Genomic DNA, 23,637 nt, shown 5'->3' with positions numbered 1-23,637 from the left:
GGCGCGAGTCTATGCTATAACTACTGCGCATGCACGGCATTACACAGACATTACGCAATTAGCGTAGCATATGCTAATAGCGTGAACTCACGCATGCACATGGCGTTTTCCACAGATTGGAAAAAACTTTACATCAACGGAGGCTAAGTGCGCAAAAGGATCTTCTGCGCATGCGTGAGTGCCGGTATTTGATCGGCTTTCTGCGCATGTACGAGTTACGAAGCCGGGAGTGCGGGCGACACTACAAGACATCATAGAAGCAGAAAGATGACGTTGCCGGCAGTGAGTAACAACATTGGTTATCCAGATGGGATGTATTAGAAGATTATTATACACAGATTATACACAGATGTCAGCATCGACATACGATGCTTTTTTATGTCGGGGCCATTGCATTAAGTGCTATTCGGCAGCGCCAAATGCTTAAGCTTATGGAGCCATGTGAAGGGCCGTCCTAATTGTCCGGGAGGCAATCAGAGGGTGGGACATTCATGCTTAGAGTGCCCATAAAAAGAGAGATAGGTGTGTGAACAGGTTGATGCCCGTTTCCTCCTGAGGACGTTACTGATGTAACGAAACATGTAGAGGGGGCAGTGTTAGGTTTCAATTGCAGTTCTACTAGTGTGCTATCACTACAATCAACCAGGGTACCTGCAGGCCACTGGTGATTGTAAATTTACAAGACATGAACAAAGGTGTCTGCGAAAATACAGTGACCCCCCGACCTACGATGGCCACGACATATGATGAAATCGACATACGATGGCCTCTCAGAGGCCATCGCATGTCGATGTCAGCATCGACATACGGTGCTTTTTTATGTCGGGGCCATTGCATTAAGTGCTATCCGGCAGCGCCAAATGCTTAAGCTGCTGCCGGATAGCAGCTTAATGTTCCCCGTGTGGTGCGGTAAGTATTACTTACCCCTCCACGATGCTCCGGGGTGCCCTCCGGGTCCAGCGCTGGTCTTCCGGTGTCTCCTCGGCCCTCTCCGATGACGTCAATACGCTGCTGCGCACGTCATCCAATAGGAATGGCGTACGCAGCGGCATAATGACGTCGTTACGCAGGCCCATTAAGGCCTTGCGGAAGAAAGCAGAGGACCGGAAAAGACAACAGAGGACCGGAGAAGACAGCAGAGGACCGGAAAAGACAACAGAGGACCGGAGAAGACAGCGGAGAGTCCAGCGGAGGCCTGGGTACACCATCTCGAGCGGCGGGGACAGGTGAGTACAGCTTCCTATACTTTACATTGCACGAATCCCTCAACATACGATGGATTGGACAAACAATGGCTCGTTTGGAACGAATTACCATCGTATGTTGAGGGACCACTGTATATATATATAGACTGACAAACACACTATAGGACTGTGGTTTTAATAGACACCACTACAATAGATTGCATATTATCTAAAAACTAATAAAAGTTAAGTTTTAGGGGTGGGAGTTAATAAGGGTATTTGTGATCAGGGGGTTACCCCTGGTCAATAGATTCTATATGGTTTTGACCCTAACCCATTCTGGGGATTCTTGTTTTTTGATACCATATAGTGGCTGAATGACACAGCGTGGAGGTGTTGGCAGTGTGGTGTCCCGGTACTGCATCCTATCAGGTGCCTGTGTAGATAGGTCCCCATAGCCAGAGTCCCTAGGATGTCGGGTCCTTTTTGTCTGGTCTGCCTCTTGTCACCTCTCATCCAGATAGTCATTAAACTTATGTAAATATAATAATACTAATGTATATAACTAGTTAATTACCTGTCCGTAGCGTAGCAGGACCTGCGGGTCACGTGATCAGGTAAACTCTATGGTTTTTGCTTAAGGACCTTTGGAGGTTCCTGTGACGTATTGCACCCACCATGCTTTGTGACGGTGAGTGACAGATATTTGGACCAATCAAAATAACCCCGCCCTTGCCCATATAAGGGAGCGGCTGCCAAGATTCTCGCTCTTGTTCCTGTGCAGCCAAGCAGTAAGCATCTCTCTTGTTCCTGGGTTGTCAAACGAGTAGGATCTGCGCAGCTATCTTTCGCAGTGAGTTAGGCCCGAGCCTTGCGGCAACGGCTGATCTATTCAGAATTGTGAGTGTGTCAATCCCTAAGCACTCTGCAAGATCACCGGACCTTATCTATCCCCTAAATCCGGACGGATCTTCGCAAATTACCCTAAATTCAGAGACTTGTATTACTATTCAAGGTCCGCAACAACTGTCAGTCACTGAACTACATAGAGACTGTTTGCATGAGACTGTTACTGTTCATTGGATGTACTGCAAGCATTTAAGTAAGGTTATCCAAGTTCAAGTTCAACTACCTTGTGCACCTTCAGTCATTTTATGCATGCACCTATTGTTACTGGGAAGGGCGGTGATAGGCCGGAGAATTACCTCAGCATACTAGCCCTCAGCCTGGCATCATGAACTATAGGGTTAACCTTAACCCCTCATCTACCTAAACAACACCCCAACTACCATACACCCCCCAAGGGCTACCACAGCAGAAGGAGGAGACCATATAGTGGCTGAATGACACAGTGTGGAGGTGTTAGCAGCATGAGGAGACCATATAGTGGCGGAAAGACACAGCGTGGAGGTGTTGGCAGCATGAGGAGACCATATAGTGGCTGAATGACACAGTGTGGAGGTGTTGGCAGCATGAGGAGATCATATAGTGGCTGAATGACACAGTGTGGAGGTGTTGGCAGCATGAGGAGACGATATAGTGGCTAAATGACACAGCGTGGAGGTGTTGGCAGCATGAGGAGATCATAAAGTGACTGAATGACACAGTGCGGAGGTGTTGGCAGCATGAGGAGACCATATAGTGTCTGAATGGCACAGCCAGGAATTGGCAGCAGCATGAGGAGACACTAGGCCTTCACAATCCCTAAGATTATAGCATGAATTCTGAACTTTAAACCAAAGATTTTAGGTATCTAGTGCTACCATAACAACATTTTTATTCCCAGACCCAGTCCCAGCAGCATTAGTAAACCATATATTGCCTGAATGGCACAGCCTGGAGTTGGCTGAAGCATGAGGAGACCATATAGTATCTGAATGGGACAGCCTGGAGTTGGTGGCAGATGAGGAGACAATAGGGCCTCGCAATCTCTAATAATAAAAGATGAAATTTGAAATTTCAATTGAAGATGTATGATACCTAGTGCTAAAATAAACATAGGTAATGTCCTAGGCTCAGCAGCACCACTAAACCAAGTAGTTGCTATGTGACACATACAGGAGCAGGCAGCAGCATGAGTACACAAGAGGGGTTCACAAACCCTAACATTAAAAGGTGAATGTTGAAATCTCTATTGAAGATGCATGTTAGCTAGTGCTACCATCCAAAAATGTAAGGCCCAAGCCCAGCAGCATCGCTAGACCATGTAGTTGCTGAATGATACAGACAGGAGCATAACCCCTTACATTGAAAGAACAATGTTGAAATCTCAATTAAGCATACAGTGACCCCCCGACCTACGATGGCCCCGACATATGATGAAATCGACATACGATGGCCTCTCAGAGGCCATCGCATGTTGATGTCAGCATCGACATACGATGCTTTTTCATGTCGGGGCCATCGCATTAAGTGCTATCCGGCAGCGCCAAATGCTTAAGCTGCTGCCGGATAGCAGCTTAATGTTCCCCGTGTGGTGCGGTAAGTATTACTTACCCCTCCACGATGCTGCGGGGTGCCCTCCGGTTCCAGCGTTGGTCTTCCAGTGTCTTCTCGGCCCTCTCCGATGACGTCAATACGCTGCTGCGCACGTCATCCAATAGGAATGGCGTACGCAGCGGCGTAATGACGTCGCTACGCAGGCCCAGTAAGGCCTTGTGGAAGACAGAAGAGGACCGGAGAAGACAGAAGAGGACCAGAGAAGACAGCAGAGGACCGGAGAAGACAGCGGAGAGCCCAGCCGAGGCCGGGGTCACCATCGGGAGCGGCGGGGACATCATCTCAAGCGGCAGGGACAGGTGAGTACAGCTTCCTATACTTTACATTGCACGAATCCTTCAACATACGATGGATTCGACAAACGATGGCTCGTTTGGAATGAATTACCATCGTATGTTGAGGGACCACTGTATATGTAAGCTAGTGCTAACATCCAAACATTTAAGGCCCAAGCCCAGCAGCATTAGTGAGTCAAGTATTCCTGAAACACACAGTCAGGAGCATGCATCAGCAGTACACAAGGGGGTTTCATAACCCCTTACATTGAAAGAACAATGTTGAAATCTCAATTAAGCATGTATTTAGCTAGTGCTAAACATCCAAAAATTTAAGGTGGATGGACGATGGCGCCGATGGCTATGTAGGATCTCTCTGTAGTAGGTCAGTTTGTCCTTCCTCTCAGTGGGTGTAAAAAAGACCTGAATGGTGACAATTCGGCTGTCAGTACACAAGCAAGTGAGCATGCATGGTGCCATTTGTGCAAGTGACTCGGAGGGACTTCCTACCTCCCTACCATCTCCACTGCATACTGCCACTGTGTTTCTGGGTCCTCTGCCTTGCCTTCCTCATAACCCTCTAGCTCCTCTAGTTGATCATGCTCCTCCTTTCCTGTCAGATGACTAGAAACACCACCCATCTCATGAAACCTAAACTGTGCTCCACTGTGCAAGTTGTTTCCCTAAACCAAATCAAGTTATGTCTGAAAGACGATCTGTCAGTGCTCCCAGAACCACCTCCTCCAGCTGTCAGACCTGCGAGAGAGTACGTTCCAGGCAAGGGAATCCACCCATCCATTGATTTACCCATGTTTTCTCCAACCCAGTCTTCTGTGTCTCACCAGCACCTCTACGCCAGTCTTAGTCTTGTCACCATTGGCTCCGGTCTATACACCAGTCTCTAGAAAACCAACTCTGTCTCCAGCCTCTCCAGCGCAGGTGCCAGCGACTCTCAGTCCAACCAGTTCTGAATTAATACCAGCTCCTGATTTCGCTGAGCACGAGCCAGCTGCAACCCGGAAGTTTCAAGAGCTCCAGAAGAGCAAGATTTCCAGATTCCCCCAAGGTCGTGTTGCTTAGATCCCAGAAATCTACTCAAGGACAGCTTTCCACTAGATATAGTGAGTAAAAACAGTATCAGACATAGTCCAATTAATTTAGTCAAGTCTATATAATGTATGTTACGCCGAGTGCTCCGGGTCCCTGCTCCTCCCCGGAGCGCTCGCGGCGTTCCCCTCTCTACAGCGCCCCGGTCAGACCCGCTGACCGGGAGCGCTGCACTGACACTGCCGGCGGGGATGCGATTCGCATAGCGGGACGCGCCTGCTCGCGAATCACATCCCAAGCTACTCACCTGTCCCGGTCCCCGGCTGTCACATCCTGGCGCGCGCGGCTCTGCTCCTTAGGGCGCGCGCGCACCAGTTCTCAAAGATTTAAAGGGCCAGTGCACCAATGATTGGTGCCTGGCCCAATCAGGATAATTAGCTTCCACCTGCTCCACGTCCATATAACCTCACTTCCCCTTCCCTTCCTGGCCAGATCTTGTTGCCCTTGTGCCTAGAGAAAGAGTTTACTGTGTTTGCCATTCCAGTGTTCCAGACCTCTTGCTATCTCCATTGACTACGAACCTTGCCGCCTGCCCTGGCCTTCTGCTACGTCTGACCTCGCCTCTGTCTAGTCCTTCTGTCCCACGCCTTCTCAGCAGTCAGTGAGGTTGAGCCGTTGCCGGTGGATACGACCTGGTTGCTACCGCCGCAGCAAGACCATCCCACTTTGCGGCGGGCTCTGGTGAATACCAGTAGCAACCTAGAACCGGTCCACCGACACGCTCCACGCCAATCCCTCGCTGACACAGAGGATCCACATCCAGCCTGCCGAATCCTAACAATGTATATATGAGTTAGTAAAAATGTCTAGTCAGGACTGTATCTAATGTGTCCATTACCAGTCCATAATGTCAACATATTTCCAAGTATCCAACATTTTTCCTGTCCTTGTGTACAGGGTGCTCTCCTGGCCAGATGGTTCCCCTGCAACATAAGTAAAGCATGTAGAGAGACAGAAATTCTGTATATAGAGGTAACAATGGTGTGTTGTATAAAATATGTATAGAGTTCTGGGGAGAAGTGTTTTAGTATCGAAGGGCCCCAGTAGCTAAGGCATTGGGTACATAGCCTCTGGCAGCCCAATCCGCAATTTATGTGTTTCAGTGTCTAAGGTATGTTACAATGTAATAAATTTAATAAATCCCACATGTTTACCAATTTATTTCCCAAAGGAGCATGTATAGACATTTCTAAAGTGCTACATGGACTCATCCCCTGTTGTTAATAACTATCCAGACCTGTGAAGGACATTTTATACCAATATGCCCCAGGAACTGTTACTCTGCCTCAGTGGCCACTGTTAATCGTCTGCCTCCAGGACTGGATGCTGAGGACGGCGGTGCTTAAGAGGGGGAGTTTGTGGTTGCCCAGTACGGGAGGTGTTACCCCGTACCCTTTCTGCCCTGTCAGGCAGACTCCCTTCAGTGTCCCATGGGCCCTCTTGCATCTGTTCCCCCATGTACATATGTTTACCATGTATTATACTGTGTAATGTGTGAAGAAAACGTTGTCACTTTAAGATTGTTTAACATGTGAGTTGTCATGTGATTGTTACCCAGGAGGTATCAGTGACCAGATGACCCAAGGGTGGCCTATCGGCTCCCTGCTAGTCTCCCCCATATAAACCCTGGGAGGAGCTAGCTCTCTCTCTCTTAGCTCTATTGCTTTCTGCTGAGGTCCAGTGCAGTCGAGTCTATGTGTGTGTCTGGGGTCATAGGAGGCCTCAAATCCAGTCTGCAGCCACAAGCAGCTACAAGTAAGCCACTGTCTCAGTATTATCAGTCATCAGTCAAGTCAAGTAAGTCACAGTCATCATTTGTCAAGTCAACAAGTCCCAGCAAGCCCTTAACCTCTTAAGGACCCAGGACGTATGGGTACGTCCTGGGTCCCGATTCCGCGATATAATGCGGGGTCACACGGTGACCCCGCATCATATCGCGGCGGGCCCGGCGTCATAGTGAAGCCGGAACCAGTCTCTAATAGCGCACGGCACTGATTGTGGTGCCGCGCGCTATTAACCCTTTAGCCGCGCGCTCAAAGCTGAGTCGCGCGGCTAAAAACAAAATAAAAGTACCCGGCTAGCGCAGGGAGCTGTTCGGGATCGCCGCGGTATAATCGTGGCATCCTGAACAGCTGTAGCACAGGAGGAAGGTCTCTTACCTTCTCCTGTGCTGTCCGATATCCGAATGAATGCTTCAAGCCTGAGATCCAGGCTTGAGCATTCAATCGCCGAAAACACTGATTGATCCATTCCTATGGGGATGCATCAATCAGTGTTAAAGATCAGTACATGCAATGTTATAGCCCCCTATAGGAGCTATAATATTGCATAAGAAAAGTGTAAAAAAAATCATTAACCCTTTCAATTATCCCTTCCCCTAATAAAAGTTTGAATCACCAGGCATTTCCAAGAATAAAAAAACACAGTGTAAATAAAAATAAACATGTGGTATCGCCGCGTGCGGAAATGTCCGAATTATAAAAATATACCGCTTTTTAAACCGCACGTTCAATGGCGTACGCGCAAAAAAATTCCAAAGTCCAAAATAGCGCTTTTTTTTGAATAAAAAGTGATCAAAAAGTCTGATCAGAACAAAAATGGTACCGCTAAAAACTTCAGATCACGGCACAAAAAATGAGCTGCATGTATTCATGATTTTTTTCTGAAGTGATACAAAATCAAACCTATACAAGTAGGGTATCATTTTAACTGTATGGACCTACAGAATAAAGATAAGGTATCATTTTTGCCGAAAAATGTACTGCGTAACAACGGAAGCCCCCAAAACTTACAAAATAGTGTTTTTTCATCAATTTTGTTGCACATTGTTTTTTTTCCCGTTTCACCGTAGATTTTTGGGTAAAATGACTAATTTCATTACAAAGTAGAATTAGTGATGCAAAAAATAAGCCATCAAATAGAATTTTAGGTTAAAATTTTAAAGAGTTATGATTTTTTAAAGTTAAGGAGGAAAAATTGAAAATGAAAAAACGGAAAAAGCCTGGGTCCTTAAGGGGTTAAGGTCTCTGAGTGACTGGTCACCTCCGTGGGCCCTGGTGGTATTGAAGCTGTGTCCAAACTTTTAATCTGTACTGTATATGTGTGTGCCTTTCTGCATTTATACCTGTATATGCTCCTTTCTTGGTTTATCCTTAAATCCATCTAATATAAATTTAGTTCTATGAATAACAAAAATTGTGCAAGTGTGACAGCACCACCGATCTTGAGAAATGTCCATTGTCCATATAGTATAGTAAGGCATCAAAGATGACTAAGAGCTCCATTGCTTGGCTACAATAACTAACCATATACATATTTTAATAAATAAATATATATATATATATATATATATATATATATATATATATATTTCTATCACTAGTACATACTGACCTCAGATAACATGTATAGGTTAACTTTAAAAAATGAATTTTTTAATCATTGGCTTAGTCTCTGGTTCTATAATTTGTGTAATGGTACCAACACTTACACAGATTGGTGTTTAAAAATGCACTCCGCCCCTAGACATGTTATCCCCTATCTATTTCTTGATCGGTAGGTCATGCCACGCCACCTCCATTTATGTCTATGGGAGGGGGCGTAGTGTGACATCATGATCACGGAAGACCCAGGCTTGGAGTTCCCATTAAAAGAATTTTAGGACATGTTCACACACAGTGAACGCGGTTGTTTTTTGCTTTTATGGGTAACCATTGCCTTAAACATCACTGAAGGAAAGCAATGCTGCAAGTATGTTAAGCAAATGAATTGTCGCTCCTTCAGTCCGCGAGGTTTTGGCACACTGGGCTTGTTGCTTTTTATTTGAAGTCTCAGCACCACATACAGGCTGAATTGGATTCAGACATTGTTCTGCTTTCATCTTGTTTCTAGTTATAAAGCTTTGGTTATACATCTGCCACAACGTTTTTTTTTATTTTTTATTTTTTTTATCTCCATTGGTCTAGTTTATTACCCAAAGGTGAAGTCCAATCTCAGAGCTGTTTGGCTGAGAATAAAGCCTCTATGCCTGGTGATCTGGCAACTAGTTCATGTGTTTAAAGGGGTACTCCACTGGCCAACCTTCCGGCTGCGTTTGGAACATTTAGTTCCGAACACTGTGCTCGTTGTGCTTGCCACGCCCCCTCCCATAGGCTTACATTGAGGGGGCATGGCCTGACGGTACAAGGGGGCGTGGCTGACCCCCGCAGTGCGAGCACAGCGTTCGGAACAAAATTTTCCGAACGCAGTCGGAAGGCTGGCTAGTGGAGTACCCCTTTAAGTGAAGCTTACTGGCACACCTCGATGTGGTTGACACTAGATAATTTTTTTTAAGGTTTGAAAAAGTCCACCTTTTCCCAAAAAGCCACCACTCTTGTCAGTGGGTAATGTCTGGTAATGCATGAGAGATAGGTCCGGTTATGAACAAATTTTTTCTAATAAATGTTATTCTAAAAACCCTTTTTCCATATGTTTTTAGGAAAACATGTGCAGTTTGTGCCTCCCAGCCTCTGTTATCAGTAAAATCCTCCAGAGAAATGATTCTCCGCTGAGCTTCTTATCAGCATTTCCTTTCTCTCATTAGGCTGGATTTTCATTTGGCAGGTTTTTTTAAAGGTTTTTTTTTTTGGGGGGGGGGGGGGGGTGACTGCCTCTGCAGTTTTTGAGACAAATCCAAAACAAATTCAAAAGGAATGGGAAATATAAAAAATATAAAAAGGAAGGATTCTTCCCTATAGATGAATTTCTGGCTTTGGCTCAAATCTGCAGTGGCAATTTTCAGAAAATCTACCAAGTGAAAACCCAACCTATAGGCTCACCTTTGACCTGATCATAAATCAGCTTGAAATTTTATTCAGCTCATCATGCAATTGTTTCTCTTACAGACTTTACTGATTAGAACACATACTACACATTTTTCTTTAATGAATATATATGGAGACAGTGTTTTTGTAATAAAAACAGGACAAGAATAAAAAAAAAAAAAAAGCTTTTCAAAGGTTTTTAAAGCCTTAAAGGGGTACTCCAGTGGAAAACAATTTTTTTAATCAACTTGTGCCAGAAAGTTAAACACATTTTTAAATTACTTCTATTTAAAAATGTTAACCCTTCCAGTACTTATCGGCTGCTGTATACTACAGAGGAAATTATTTTCTTTTTGAATTTCATTTCTGTCTGACTACAGCTCTCTGCTGACACCTCATTTGTTTCAGGAACTGTCCAGAGCAGGATAGGTTTGCTGTGGGGATTTGCTCCTACTCTGGACAGTTCTTCACATGGACAGGGGTGTCAGCAGAGAGCACTGTGGTCAGACAAGAAAAAAAAAGAGCTTCCTCTGGAGCATACAGCAGCTGATAACTAGTGGAAGGGTTATGATTTTTAAATATGAGTAATTTGCAAATCTGTTCAACTCTCTGGCACCAGTTGATTTAAAAATATGTGCATAGAAGATAGATTCAAAGATGAAATATCTGCATGGTCCCCGTTCCATCGGTCTAACCATCATTGATTCCTAGGAGCTGGCTGTCACTAACCTAACGGTGAGTGCGGATATTTCATCTTTGAATCTATCTTCTATGCACATTGATTTTTCCTATGTTCGGATCTTCCCAGCACCACCATAGCTGACGGCCTTTTCAGACCCGCCTCCGTGTGAGCTGTTCAGTTGAAGTTTAACCCTATCAGCTCTATAAGTAACCGCAAGTAGTGCTATTCCTTTTTCTCCTACTCCATTGATTTAAAAATATATATATATAATTTCCACAGGAGTACCCCTTTAAACATTTGACTTTGTATCACTTTTGTGTCACCTGACAACTAGCAAACCTGGTTTCTGCTTGGTGTGTAGTTGGCAAATAGTTAAAAGACAGAGCTTAAAAAATAGAAGAGCTTTATTCTGTAATCCCAATGTACACAAAATGAGGGTTATACAATCATGCACCCTGGACTGCAATAGAGTCCCCCATATTGTACTTTACATCTCAAGTCTTAACAATGCAACAGTAACCAAATACTGTACATATGCAGGGTGACTTCAATGATACATCGTTTACATATGTTTAAGATATATACATGCATTTTAGTTTGGCAAGGTCAATATAAAAATGCTCTGCTGCAGGCACTGTAGTAATATGTTAGTCGAATGCTTGCTGGTTAGAATGTATTCACAACCATATGTGAGAGCAGATACAGTAAGATCCCGACCTTGTCTACTTAATATAAATATGTCTACTGTACGTCTTACAATTGTCAACATAAAAATAAACATGTTTCTGAATTTCCCCCACATAAAGACAGATTTTGTATCAGGTATTCTAGATTCAAGTATTAGCTAAAGGAAATAGGACAGAGAAGTATATGACAATGACATTCCTTCAAGTGCCAAAACTATTACACAAATGTGAATCATTTAGCATGGACATAGAAAAAAAATATGAATGTAATATACAAATTATCAGTGGAGACACCATTATTATTCCAGCTCTTACGTGGAAACTATATGCAAACTTGTTGTTCTGTGTCTCAGGACAGGAGATTTTGTATAGAGAAACAACAAATAGGTAGCACGTAGAATGGACTGTCACTTAGGTGATCATGGTGGCTTTGGAGTTGCCTCCCCCCGGATCAAATATAGTCTTCCAAATTTTTTGAACAACTGTGACAGCCAGTATAGACTGTATCCATGAAACAATTGTTCACCAGATGATCATTTGTTCAACAGTTGTTTAACCGTCAACCTACCTTTATCTAATGTTTATGCCATCTTAAAAAAGACTCAGAAAAAAAGTCCCAGAAAATCTCTTACTGTAAATCTAGTCATATCCAGAATGTTTTATTTGCTACAGCTTTTTAGTGTCATGAATTGTCTCTTATTAATATAAGGGAGAAGTTTACATGCCCCAAATCCTTACAGACTGTGATGGGTGTTCTCTCTCAAAAGGGAACAATCAAGGTGATTAAAAAAAAGTTGGAGAGGTTTGGAAAATAGACTAATAACACTGGCGCCACTATAGCCTAATGGTAGAGTATATTGGGGCAACCTTTCTAATACTCTGATAGAAACCCCCAACTTGCTGCTATATGATATACAATACCCTATGATAAACTGTCCCCAGTAGAAGAACACAAGCTAAAACATTCTCATAGGTGCTATTGGCACATCGGCTCACCCTAGGTTTCTTGCAAAAATCCGTGGACCATATGACAAATAAACACTAGTAAGCTCCTTGGTGCTGGTACCTGTCAAGAATGGTAAGTGGTACGGGCATTACCTGCCTTTTTTGGTAATCTCTGTCCTGGTTTTGCAGTGGTGATTTTCAGAGTCTTCTAGGTAAATAAATGCCAGAGCGGGGGAAGAGCCTCCGCCGATAGCGTCTCACTCCCTATACTAACTTGCTGTACTGCTCTCAACCGTTCATGGTGAATTCACCTGTAGATTGAATTCCTTTCAGCAAATAGCAACTTGGCTACCAGAAAGTTGTGAGCGGTACATCATGTCACCTATAGGGGGGAGGGGGATTGGCTAGAGGGGTTTATGTTTACCTGGTGAAGTTTCTAATGAAGGCTCACTTCTTGTGCAATTTTTGGTTCAAGCTACACAACAAAACAAAGGTGTAAATTACTGTGAATTTTTCTTCTGGACAGTGATTTACTTAACATTGTGCACCAAAAAATACACCTCACACAATTCAGTTCCTCAAACTATTCTGAATCATTTTTGCAGAGTTGCAGGGGGAATTATCCTGCTTTAGGAGGCCACTGCCATGATGGAATAACATTTCCATTAGGAGTTTACCAAAGTGCATCCTGGGTCTCATCTCCCCAGAGGCTTATATTAACGTTTTCACTAGTTTGAGTAACTTTTATGTTGGAAGTCCTAGTCTTAACTTCCTATATGCATCAATGAGCCTTGGCCACCTTTGATCCTGTAGCCAGTTTGTAGGTTGACCTATCTTGGACCACTATTAGTAGATCCTAACCACTGCATACCAGGAACACACCACAAGACCTGACCCAGTCTTTTGGAGATCCAGAACGATCAGAATGATTTAGTAGTTAATTTATTACAATCTGACCCATCTCCCAGTTTCTCAAAACCTTATTCTTGCCAGATAGGAGACGAGAGGGGAGAAAAAGGTGCAGGGGGCGATCCCTGAGAGAGATGTATTCACTGATGTGCACCCTCCACCACACCAACAGTGATATACCGACCTTGGATGGGCCACACTGGGACCTGTGCAGCCCTAATGTTGGATGAGCTGCTGCTCTCCCACCAGCATCGAGCTCCTAAGTAAGGAACCGATATGCAATGTGGGGAGAAATGGTGGAAAAAAGCCGGTACGGTGGAGGCGCTGCTCAAGTGGTGAAATTACTGAGAAACTCAGGCGGTGCAGGATAACGATTTTTATTGAAAGTATTGGGACAACGCGTTTTGGCATCTGCTGATGCCTTCCTCAGGTCCACTTAACAATTCCCAAACTCCATTGGTGTTCAATGTGAGAGAGCTGAAAGATGATCCTGTCTGATTTCTGCACCGCTGCTGGTATGTCAGGACATACCAGCAGCGGTGCAGACGTCAGACAGGATCATCTTTCAGCTCTCTCACATTGAACACTAATGGAGTTTGGGAATTGTTAAGTGGACCTGAGGAAGGCATCAGCAGATGCCGAAACGCGTTGTCCCAATATTTTCAATAAAAATCGTTATCCTGCACCACCTGAGTTTCTCAGTAATTTCACCACTTGAGCAGCGCCTCCACCGTACCGGCTTTTTTCCACCATTTCTCCCCATTCTTGCCAGATGTTTCTGCTGCCAACACATCAACTGGAAGAAATTACTGTTTACTTGCTACCTAATATATACCACCCCTTGACAGGTGCTATTGTGGCAAGATAATATTCACTTGGTCGGTTGTAATAATATGGCTGATCACTGTACAATGTACAGCATTTAGCAGTGATATCTTTAGACATGGAGATGGTACATGCTGAAAAGTAAAGAAAAATATTTGGCACTTTTGCACACTTATATCATACATTTCATTGTTGTGTATAGTGACTTTACAATTCTTAAAGGGGTAATCCACTGGAAAACATTTTCTTTTAAATCAACTGGTGCCAGAAATGTAAACAGATTTGTAAATTACTTCTATTTAAAAATCTTAATCCTTCCAGTACATATCAGCTGCTCTTTGCTCCACAGAAAGCTCTTTTCTTTTTGAATTTCCTTTCTGTCTGACCACAGGGCTCTCTGCTGACACCTCTGTCCATTTAAGGAACTGTCCAGAGTAGGGAAAATCCCCATAGCAAACCTCTCCTGCCCTGGACAGTTCCTGACATGGACAGAGGTGTCAGCAGAGAGCACTGTGGTCAGACAGAAAGGAAATTCAAAAAGAAAAGAACTTCCTGTGTAGTACACAGCAGCTGATAAATACTGGAAGGATTGGGATTTTTAAATAGAAGTAATTTACAGATGTGTTTAACTTTCTGGCACCAGTTGATTTAAAAAAAAAATGTTTTCCAGTGGAGTACCCCTTTAAGAAATAAAAGGTATGTCATCATATTTAAAATACCAGTCTTTTTGTGATTAATGTACATATGGAGTATGCTGGTGACTGAAACAACTGAAACATTGTACTTGGCACAACAGTTACATCAGTATAAAACTCAAAATATAGTCACATAACCAATTTTTCCCACTATGGCAATAACTACATTAACCTTCTTAAAATTTGTACAGTAACTACAAAAACTGTGGTTGACATTCCAGCAACATACCATTCACACATATGACTTATAAAGCAAAATTTTATTTGGCAATTAAACAAAAATAGGATTTTTGTATGTACATATCACCAACATATTCTCTATATATGAGAAATGGTCTTCACACTATCCATGGTAGATACAAGGGACATGGAGTCCTGCATTCTATGGATGCAAAGGATATGGGCCCAGATTAATCAAACTGTGTGAGAAAAAAATAGAGTAATTTCCCACAGCAACCAATCACAGCTCAGCTTTCACTTTACCAGAGCTCGTAAGCTGAGCTGTGATTGGTTGCTGTGGGAAAATCTCTCCATTTTTTCTCTCACGCAGTTTGATAAATCTGGGCCATGGTTATCATCCAGTATGGATCCATGGATATGTAGGAAACTTAAACCCGTAGTGGGTGTAAGGTGCTCTATAAACTGAAAAGCTTTAACAACTCCTTCATAGAGGGTGCCAAAGGCTCGGTAACCAGTCTTTGCATATGATCAGATATTAATAATGATTCATTTGTTCCCAACTACCAGTTCCAACGTGAAAAGTAAAGACTTGTAATGAATCTTCATGGTTGGTTGTCTATTTCCATAGCATCTGCTGCCAACTGAAGGAACAATCCATTACTGTAGGTTCCCAATGTCCTAGTAGGCCATTTTGAGTATAAAATATCCCATCTTTACCTCTAACTATACCATTGTTGGGAATTTATGGCCCCAAATCACCTGTTGTAATAAATCCATAGCGTTATTTTCCAGAGATGGGAAGATCTTTCCATGTCATTTTGTATTGATGTCAGAAAATCATCTGTGTATGTGAAGAACTCAATGAACCATAGACATAAGGGGTGACAAGGGCTCAGTAATCCTTTGTCTCTTAGTATAGAAGGCACACGTAGACATTCTTCTCCTGATTTAGACACAAGGAGTATTTGTGCTGTGGTGGAGCTAATATTTGCTAAGCCCTCCATGGATCACCACACAGAACATTTCTCAACCGGGTTCATGGGGGAATTTCTTGGACAGTGGAACACTCTTCCAAACTCTTCAAACTGGGAGACGCTGCCCATAACCCTAAACCAGAAGCAATGAAGAATATAGTGAGAGAGAATACAGGAAGACAATAATGATTAGACACAGAATCAGATGTATCTTTGGGCAAGTTGCTGTTTTTATTCTATCCTATTGTTCTCTATCATATGAAAGCTCTTTTTAAGGGGTACTCTGCCCCTAGACATCTTATCCCCTATCCAAAGGATAGGGGATAAGATGTCTGACTTCGGGGGTCCTGCTGCTGGGACCCCCACAATCTCTGTGCCAAACCTGGCATTCGTTAAGAATGCTGGGTACAGGCGGTGGGATCTTGATGTCACAGCCACACCCCTCGTGACATAATGCCACGCCCCCTCATTGAAAGTCTATAGACTTTCATTGAGGAGGCGTGATGTGACATCATGAGGGGTGTGGCCATGACATCACGACCCCGCCGTCTGCTCCAAGCGTTCGGAACAAAATGTTTTGAATGCTGGGGGAGCGGAGTACCCCTTTAAATATAAACTTTTTACATTTTGAGCAATTTTTTAAATTAAGGCTAGATTCACATATAGTATTTTGATCAGGATTTTTAGGCCAAACCAATAACTGTAAGGCTATGTTAACACGCCAGAACTTCTGTGCGGAATTCAGCATTGGAATTCGCAGCAGCACTGATTTCAATGGGATTCTGCTGCCCTGTTCACGTAACAGAATTTCTGCGCTGGAAACATCTGGCACTAAAATGAAAATTTCAGTGTCCGCAGAACGAATGTACATGTCCATTCCTTCTGTGGACTCCATACGGAATGCATGGCTGTCTAAGAGAGGGTGTATTCCCGAGCCGTTCTTGCACCAGCATGTAATGCATTCAGGGGAATGTCAGCACAGAAATTCTCCATGCGGACATTCCCATATGTGAAAATAGCCTTAATGTGTATCCAAACACACTGGATACACAGTTGCAGATTTTACAAAGCAGTAAAAAATACAAAGAAATTGCCATATAAAATCTGCAATTGCAGATTTTACGACTTTAAATCCGCAGCTGATCCTTTATGTGTGAATACACCTTTATGGAAACATTAGCACCTTTTTTTTATGTTTCAGGGCTTGTTCACATGAAAAGATCAGCAGCGTATTTTCCGCTGTGGATCTTCTGACCATGGACCCTTCAGTGTACCTTTAGATGTGCCTGCTCGGAGTGGCAATCCGCCACTACGAGCAGACACATTGGGATGTGCGAGTCACCGATGTACTCGCACGCATCGCGGCTGATCCCCCTGCTCCCTGAGCTAGGCCAAGCAGCCACGATGCGTGCGAGTATACTGCGCATGCGCACGGTGATTCGCACATCGCAGTGTGTCCGCTCGTATGCTGCGGATCCATGCGTGTGAATGAGCCCTTAGACCATAAAGGCGCTCATCTGTATTTAATAGTAACAAAGACAATAATCTTCATTAATAAACAGAAAAATGTACATAAATAAGAAAAACATACAGACAATTTAAAATCAATTAACAAATGAGGGAAAAAAGGGTTTTAAAAAAACCCTCTTCTTGAAGAGGAGTTTTAAGACACCTCTGGTTGTGTAGAGGGAAAGTTTTTACTTTTTAATCCTTTTAAACCAATTTTTAATTTCTCTTGGGTTGTGTATGCTTTGCATTACCACTGGTAGCACCCTTTTATAATTTGTGTAGCCTATGTCCACCATTTTAGTTTTTAACTCTGGGTTTTGGCTAAAAATACTTACTAAAATTCTTTGTATTCCCAAATGGCAACTATACATACATGTTAATAGAGAGATTTCGTTAAAATGATTCAATGATGACAAAAGCCAAATAGTGTAAATATATAAAATGCCAATGAACAGATTTACAATATATATAGGCTGAAGCAAATACATTTAGCCCAGTGGATGAGAAAATAATGATACAGTCAGAATCTGAGTCTATTGCTAATAATGCAAACTCTCTCAACAAGAGCATTTACGGCTATTAATACATCCGCAATAAGGAAGCATGAAGTAATGAAGCCTTATCCTGGGAATTGAGTCATACCAGTCCTTTAAACTACTAACTGATATTTTGATAAACAAGATGAAAATAGCAATAAAATAACATGAGTAATCCTTGCCATTATAGTGAGGATGGAGAGGGCACATTTAGTGACATGTGATCCATTACAAGTTGTCGTATGATTGGGTATTAGTCATACCGGTAATGTTCAGGAGCATGCTTATCGGTCAAGACTTGCAGGTATATAGACTGTGACCTTCTCTTAATACACCAGTTCTGTAAAAAGAATGTTAAAAACAAGCTCATTTTCCCATTGGTTTTGGTTGTTGATATGTTGAAATATGAGCATATATTAAGCAACTTTTTGGGTACACACATTGCTTTCCTATATGCAATTGGTTATGTGGTTTCTAACATATTTGTAAATCATTTTATTTACCAAAAGTAACTCCTTAGCCTAGAAATAAAGTCTTGGCCACTAGGTGTCTCACTTCACTGCATAATGTTGTCCACTGCCTGTCGTTAGGGGAAATCCACCTCTAGCAGAGGGAACACATGAAGCGGGTCGGGGCTTAGATAGTGCTATGGAGAGAGCTGGAACTAAGTTCTCCAGCATGTACAGCCCTGACTGACAGCTAAATTAAAGGCTTCTTTTATAAATTACCACCCATAGGCAACTATTGTGAAAATAAAAGGTATAGGTCCATTGTTCAGCAGACACAGCCATGTATTGCCATGTAGTGTCACCTGCACTAACTTGCTTTTACAGGGTGATAGTATGTTTGACGCTGATTCCAATGCTGTTTATCTTTTTTCCCTACATGACCCTGTTCCTGAGTTATGGCCAGGGCCACCATTAGGGAGGTACAGCCGATACCCATGTAAGGGCCCGGACCCTAGGGCTGCCTTTTGTCGCTAACTGCCATGCTGGAACCGACGCCAGCATGGCCCCTGCAGTGGCATAACCAATCCTTCAACTGCGGGCCCTATTGCTTCCTCTGCGACTGGTCCCGCAGTACAACACTGAGTGCACCTTAAGAGTATGTTCACACTACGGATTATGAACGGAATCTCTGCTCGCAGAATTCCGGCGGTAGGACCGCGTGGCACTGCACCGTCATCATTGACGGCTATGCAGTGTTCACGGACTTCCGTGCAAAGAATTAAAATTTTCTTTCTTTGCGCGGAACAATTTCAGGGGTGTGAACGGGTCTCGTAGAAACCCATTCACACTGATGTTTATGTTAACCTCACGTAATTCTGTTTGCGGAATTCCGCTCAAGGAATTACATATTGTGAACATACCCTTAACACGCACACAGTAATGAACGTGCATCGTGGCTGCTGACATGACAAGAAGGAGCCAGCGGCTCCATCCTGTCATTCCAGCGTGGGCATGGAATCTGCTCTGCAGAGGCTGTCCGCACAAGAAACTGAGAGAGGAGGGGAGTGACAGGAGCTGTGGGGGAACGATGGAGAGATAAGTGGTATTTTTTTTTTTTTTTTCATGGTGTATGGACATAATATACAATGGGAGACAATATGAGGGGCATAATATACAATGGGGGAAATGGGAGGGGCATAATATACAATGGGGACAATATGAGGGACATAATATGCAATGGGGACAATATGAGGGACATAAAATACAACGGTGGATGATATGAGGGACATATTCAATGGGGAACAATATAAGGGACATAATATACAATGGAGGACAATATGAGGGGCATAATATACAATTCGTATAGTAGGAGCAGGTAACAACTCACCTGTTCTAATGCACACACCTGTGCTCAGACCAACCAGCACCGCCCACAGCTTCAACTTAGATGCAACAGAGAAGAAAGCTGTGCAGTCTCTAATGTGTTTCATGCCATTGGCGCTTAATCATAGACTCTACGATTAAGCGCCAATGGCGTGAAGCGCGTTAGAGACTTTTATCCTGTATTTCTGAACCCTTGTATGCAAGCTTCAATAAAGCCGGAATTGTTTTTCCTACACATCGATGGTGCTGGACAGCTTTCTTCTCTGTTGCATAATATACAATGGGGACAATGTGAGGGGCATAATATACAATGGGGGCAATATTTCTGCATTACACTGCTAGAGCAGACACACAGGGACTATCTCAGGGGGCAGGGGGAGCGTCCCTGTTTGTCTGCTCGTAGAGATGGATTGCTGCCACGAGCAAATAAAGCCGGAGGCACTTTGTAGGGTCGGTCATCAGCGGATACCCTGTGGATTTGTTACATGTTACCCTACCCTGAGGAATTGGTGTGGAATTCCATGTCTCCTCTAGGAGATAAAGAGCAGGTCCTGGTCGGGCAGTCACTGCTGCAGAGTAAACTAAATGACTGAACATGGCTTCAAATTTGTAGCTTCAAATCCTGAGCATCAAGTATGCGGAGGATACTGCACGTGTGAATAGACCCTTAAACAATTTTTTATTTATTTCTTTATTCATTTTTTTCTAAAATTATACCAAAGACAAAATATCAGCGGGACAGCAGAAAATATACACTAGAGCTGTATTTGTTTCTGACCTGTGCAAACGCAATGAAAAACAGCTGATCATGTGTATATTTCAGACGAGGTAATGGGCGTTCTGGGCCATTTTCTCTAACCCACTTCTGGTAAGCCTGGAAAAGAAGAATTCTTTAATGTAAACTGAGACAGCACTCACACACAAACCCCAGTTACAGAGAACAAAGAGAGCACACAGATACAGAATAAGCTTGTTAGCGCAAAACTCAATATGAGAACGCCACCTACAGCTGTGTCCTTTCCAAACTCGTCTCTATACTCAATGGAAGAATTTATGAATGGTTTCTGTTTTGGTGATAAGTTTTCACAAATTTTTGAGCAGTTGCTTACTTTGGGACAAATTTGGGACTTTTCTGAGTTTTACACCAAAAATGATGCCTTTTTATGCCAGTTTGCTGTTGTCAAGCATTGATAAATTTTAGGTAAACATTGGGGGTTATTTACTAACCTAAATCAACTTCACTGTGTAGCTCTATAGAGGAAATGTATCAATGCTTGACAACTACATAACTGGCATGAAAAAGTCAGAAATATTAGCGCAACACAAACAATTTTTGAGGAAAAGCCTAAAAGAGTCACAAATGTGTGATTTTGTGAAAAAAAATTTTAATTTTTTTTTTCCCAAACCTAATCAAAACCATTAAAGGAGAACTACGGGATTGAAAATGTTATGTGATAAGATTCAGATCACGGGCGGTCGGACCGAGGCGGCGGCTGACACGCGCCCTCCATTCACTGCTATGGGAGAGCCGAAGCGCTGCCTTCGGCAATTTCCGGCTCTCCCATAGCAGTGTATGGAGGGGGTGTGTCGGCCGCTGCTTCGTGCGGTGGTCAACACACCCTCTCTAACCAGAGAGCCGGGGCCCCGTACGGGAGATCGCTGGGTGCCCCAGCGGTCGGACCCCCCGCGATCTGAAACTTATAGTCATTTTACCCAAAAATTCACGGCGAAACGAAAAAAAAATCATTGTGCGACAAAATCGAAGAAAAAATGCAATTTTGTAACTTTTGGGGGCTTCCGTTTCTACGCAGTGCATATTTCGGTAAAAATGACACCTTTTCATTATTCTGTAGGTCCATACGGTTAAAATGATCAACTACTTATATAGGTTTGATTTTGTCGCACTTCTGGAAAAAATCCTAACTATATGCAGCAAAATTTATACGTTTAAAAATGTCATCTTCTGACCCCTATAACTTTTTTATTTTTCCACATGCAGGGCGGTATGAGAATTAATTTTTTGCGCTGTGATCTGAAGTTTTTGTTGGTTCTATTTTTGTTTTGATAGGACTTTTTGATCACTTTTTATTCATTTTTTAATGGTATAAAAGTGACCAAAAATACGCTTTTTTGGACTTTGGAAATTTTTTGCGCGTACGCCATTGATCATGTGGTTTAATTAATGATATACTGCAGTCTTAGACACTTATCCCCTATCCGAAAGACCCCCCGTGATCTCCCTTACAGGGACCCGGTGTAATGAAGAAAACTGTGTCTCTGTAGCTGAATGTGACCCTCCGCACAGGGACACACTTTTCTGCTAACCCCTATTCCTAACCCCTAACCCTTACCCCTGATCCTAACCCTTACAACCAATCCTAACCTATAATCCTAACCCTAACCCCAAACCCTAATTCTAACCCCTAATCCTAACCCTAACCCCTAATCATAGCCCTAATCATAATCCCTAACACCTAATCCTAAACCCTAACCAGAATCCTAACCTTTAACCCCAACCCTAACCCCTAACAGTGATCAGCCCTGAGAAGGGCTGAGAGTGCTGAGCTCAGGTCACATTCGGCTACGGGTCACAGTTTTTTTCACTTCACCGGCATTGCCACAACTCTGCGCGAATGTGCATGCTGTTGACCTCACAGCTCTTTGGGAGAAGCGGGGATGCACAATCACTGCATCTCCACCTCTCCCATAGAGATACATGGAAGGGGCCCCGTGCATGGAGCCGGGGCCCCATACAGGAGATTGCAGAGGGTACCATCGTTTGGACCATCCCTACAGATCTCCTTTAACCCCTTAAGGACCCAGGGCATATGGTTACGCCCTGGCTCCTTGGTACTTAGGGACCCAGGGCGTACCTGTACCGGACCGGGATTCCTGCTGAAATCATTCAGCAGTCACCCTGTGCAAACCCCAGGGGTGGTCAATTCAGACTGGCGATGTGCGGCAATTCCGGGTCAATCGTGTCTCTGGTGACCCAGTGACCTGGAAAAAAAGGGTGAATGGGGCTGTCCGACACCTAAAACTGAACTGGTCCCTGAAAAATTCCGACTTTGAAAATTTTGTGAAAAATTGGAAAATTGCTGCTGAACTTTGAAGCCCTCTGATGTCTTCCAAAAGTAAAACATGTCAACTTTATGATGAAAATATAAAGTAGACATATTGTATATGTGAATCAATATATAATTCATTTGGAAGGTCTATTTTCCTTATAAGCAGAGAGCTTCAAAGTTAAAACAATGCAAAATTTTCTAATTTTTCATCAAATCTTGGAATTTTTCACCAAGCAATGATGCAAGTATCGAAAAAATTTACCACTGACATAAAGTAGAATATGTCATGAAAAAACGTTCTCGGAATCAGAATGAAAAATAAAAGCATCCCAGAGTTATTAATGCTTAAAGTGACAGTGGTCAGATGTGCAAAAAATGCTCCCGTCCTTAAGGTGAAAATGGGCTGTGTCCTTAAGGGGTTAATAGGACAAACACTGGAGTAAACAATGAACATTATGGCAAATCACTTTAAAGTTAGTTATACTTAAAAAAAACTTAAAAAAAAACATATACTTACATGATATGCTAATTTAAGGCCACCCATGTCTGCAATATTTTCTCCTAAAGTTAACCTTCCATTTACCTGGAAAACAGCACACAGTTACATTTCGTTTCAGGTCAGTAATACACCTCTTCACAAATCCACAGAATGTCCAGAAGATGCAACAAGCTGGATATGTTGCAACAACACATCCTATCCAGTGCTAGGGTTGCTTGCGAATATCCGTGAATATAGCACTGTACATTCGCAATTACGAATATTCGTTTTTTTTTTTTTCACAGCACACATCACAGTGATGCCTTTGGCTGTCCGGGCATGCTGGGAATTGCAGTTTTGCAACATTTGGAGGGTCACACTTTGGGGACCACTGATCTACTACTGATCTAAAAACACAAAACCCAGTTACAAAAAGCAGAGAGCCTGTTCT

At 43.1% G+C, this 23,637-nt stretch overlaps 1 protein-coding gene across 1 annotated transcript in view; it reads right to left on the bottom strand.

Moving 5' to 3' along the window:
* Positions 1 to 14,564: 14,564 nt before the first annotated feature.
* The window catches only part of ECEL1 (endothelin converting enzyme like 1), a 129,955-nt gene continuing 120,882 nt past the window's right edge, over positions 14,565 to 23,637 (bottom strand). The window contains exons 15-18 of the mRNA XM_056565530.1: positions 23,226 to 23,291; positions 20,419 to 20,514; positions 18,072 to 18,148; positions 14,565 to 15,896 (exon numbers count right to left, since the gene is read on the bottom strand). Of these exons, the coding sequence (XP_056421505.1) occupies positions 15,797 to 15,896; positions 18,072 to 18,148; positions 20,419 to 20,514; positions 23,226 to 23,291 (339 nt within the window). The 3' untranslated portion in view covers positions 14,565 to 15,796. The remainder of the gene's footprint in view (positions 15,897 to 18,071; positions 18,149 to 20,418; positions 20,515 to 23,225; positions 23,292 to 23,637) is intronic.

The sequence above is a fragment of the Hyla sarda genome, chromosome 3 (assembly GCF_029499605.1).
Source record: "Hyla sarda isolate aHylSar1 chromosome 3, aHylSar1.hap1, whole genome shotgun sequence".
NCBI classification, from domain to species: Eukaryota; Metazoa; Chordata; class Amphibia; order Anura; family Hylidae; genus Hyla; species Hyla sarda.
The sequence above is the reverse complement of the archived record's forward strand: the minus strand, read 5'-3'. Positions and strand labels throughout refer to the sequence as shown.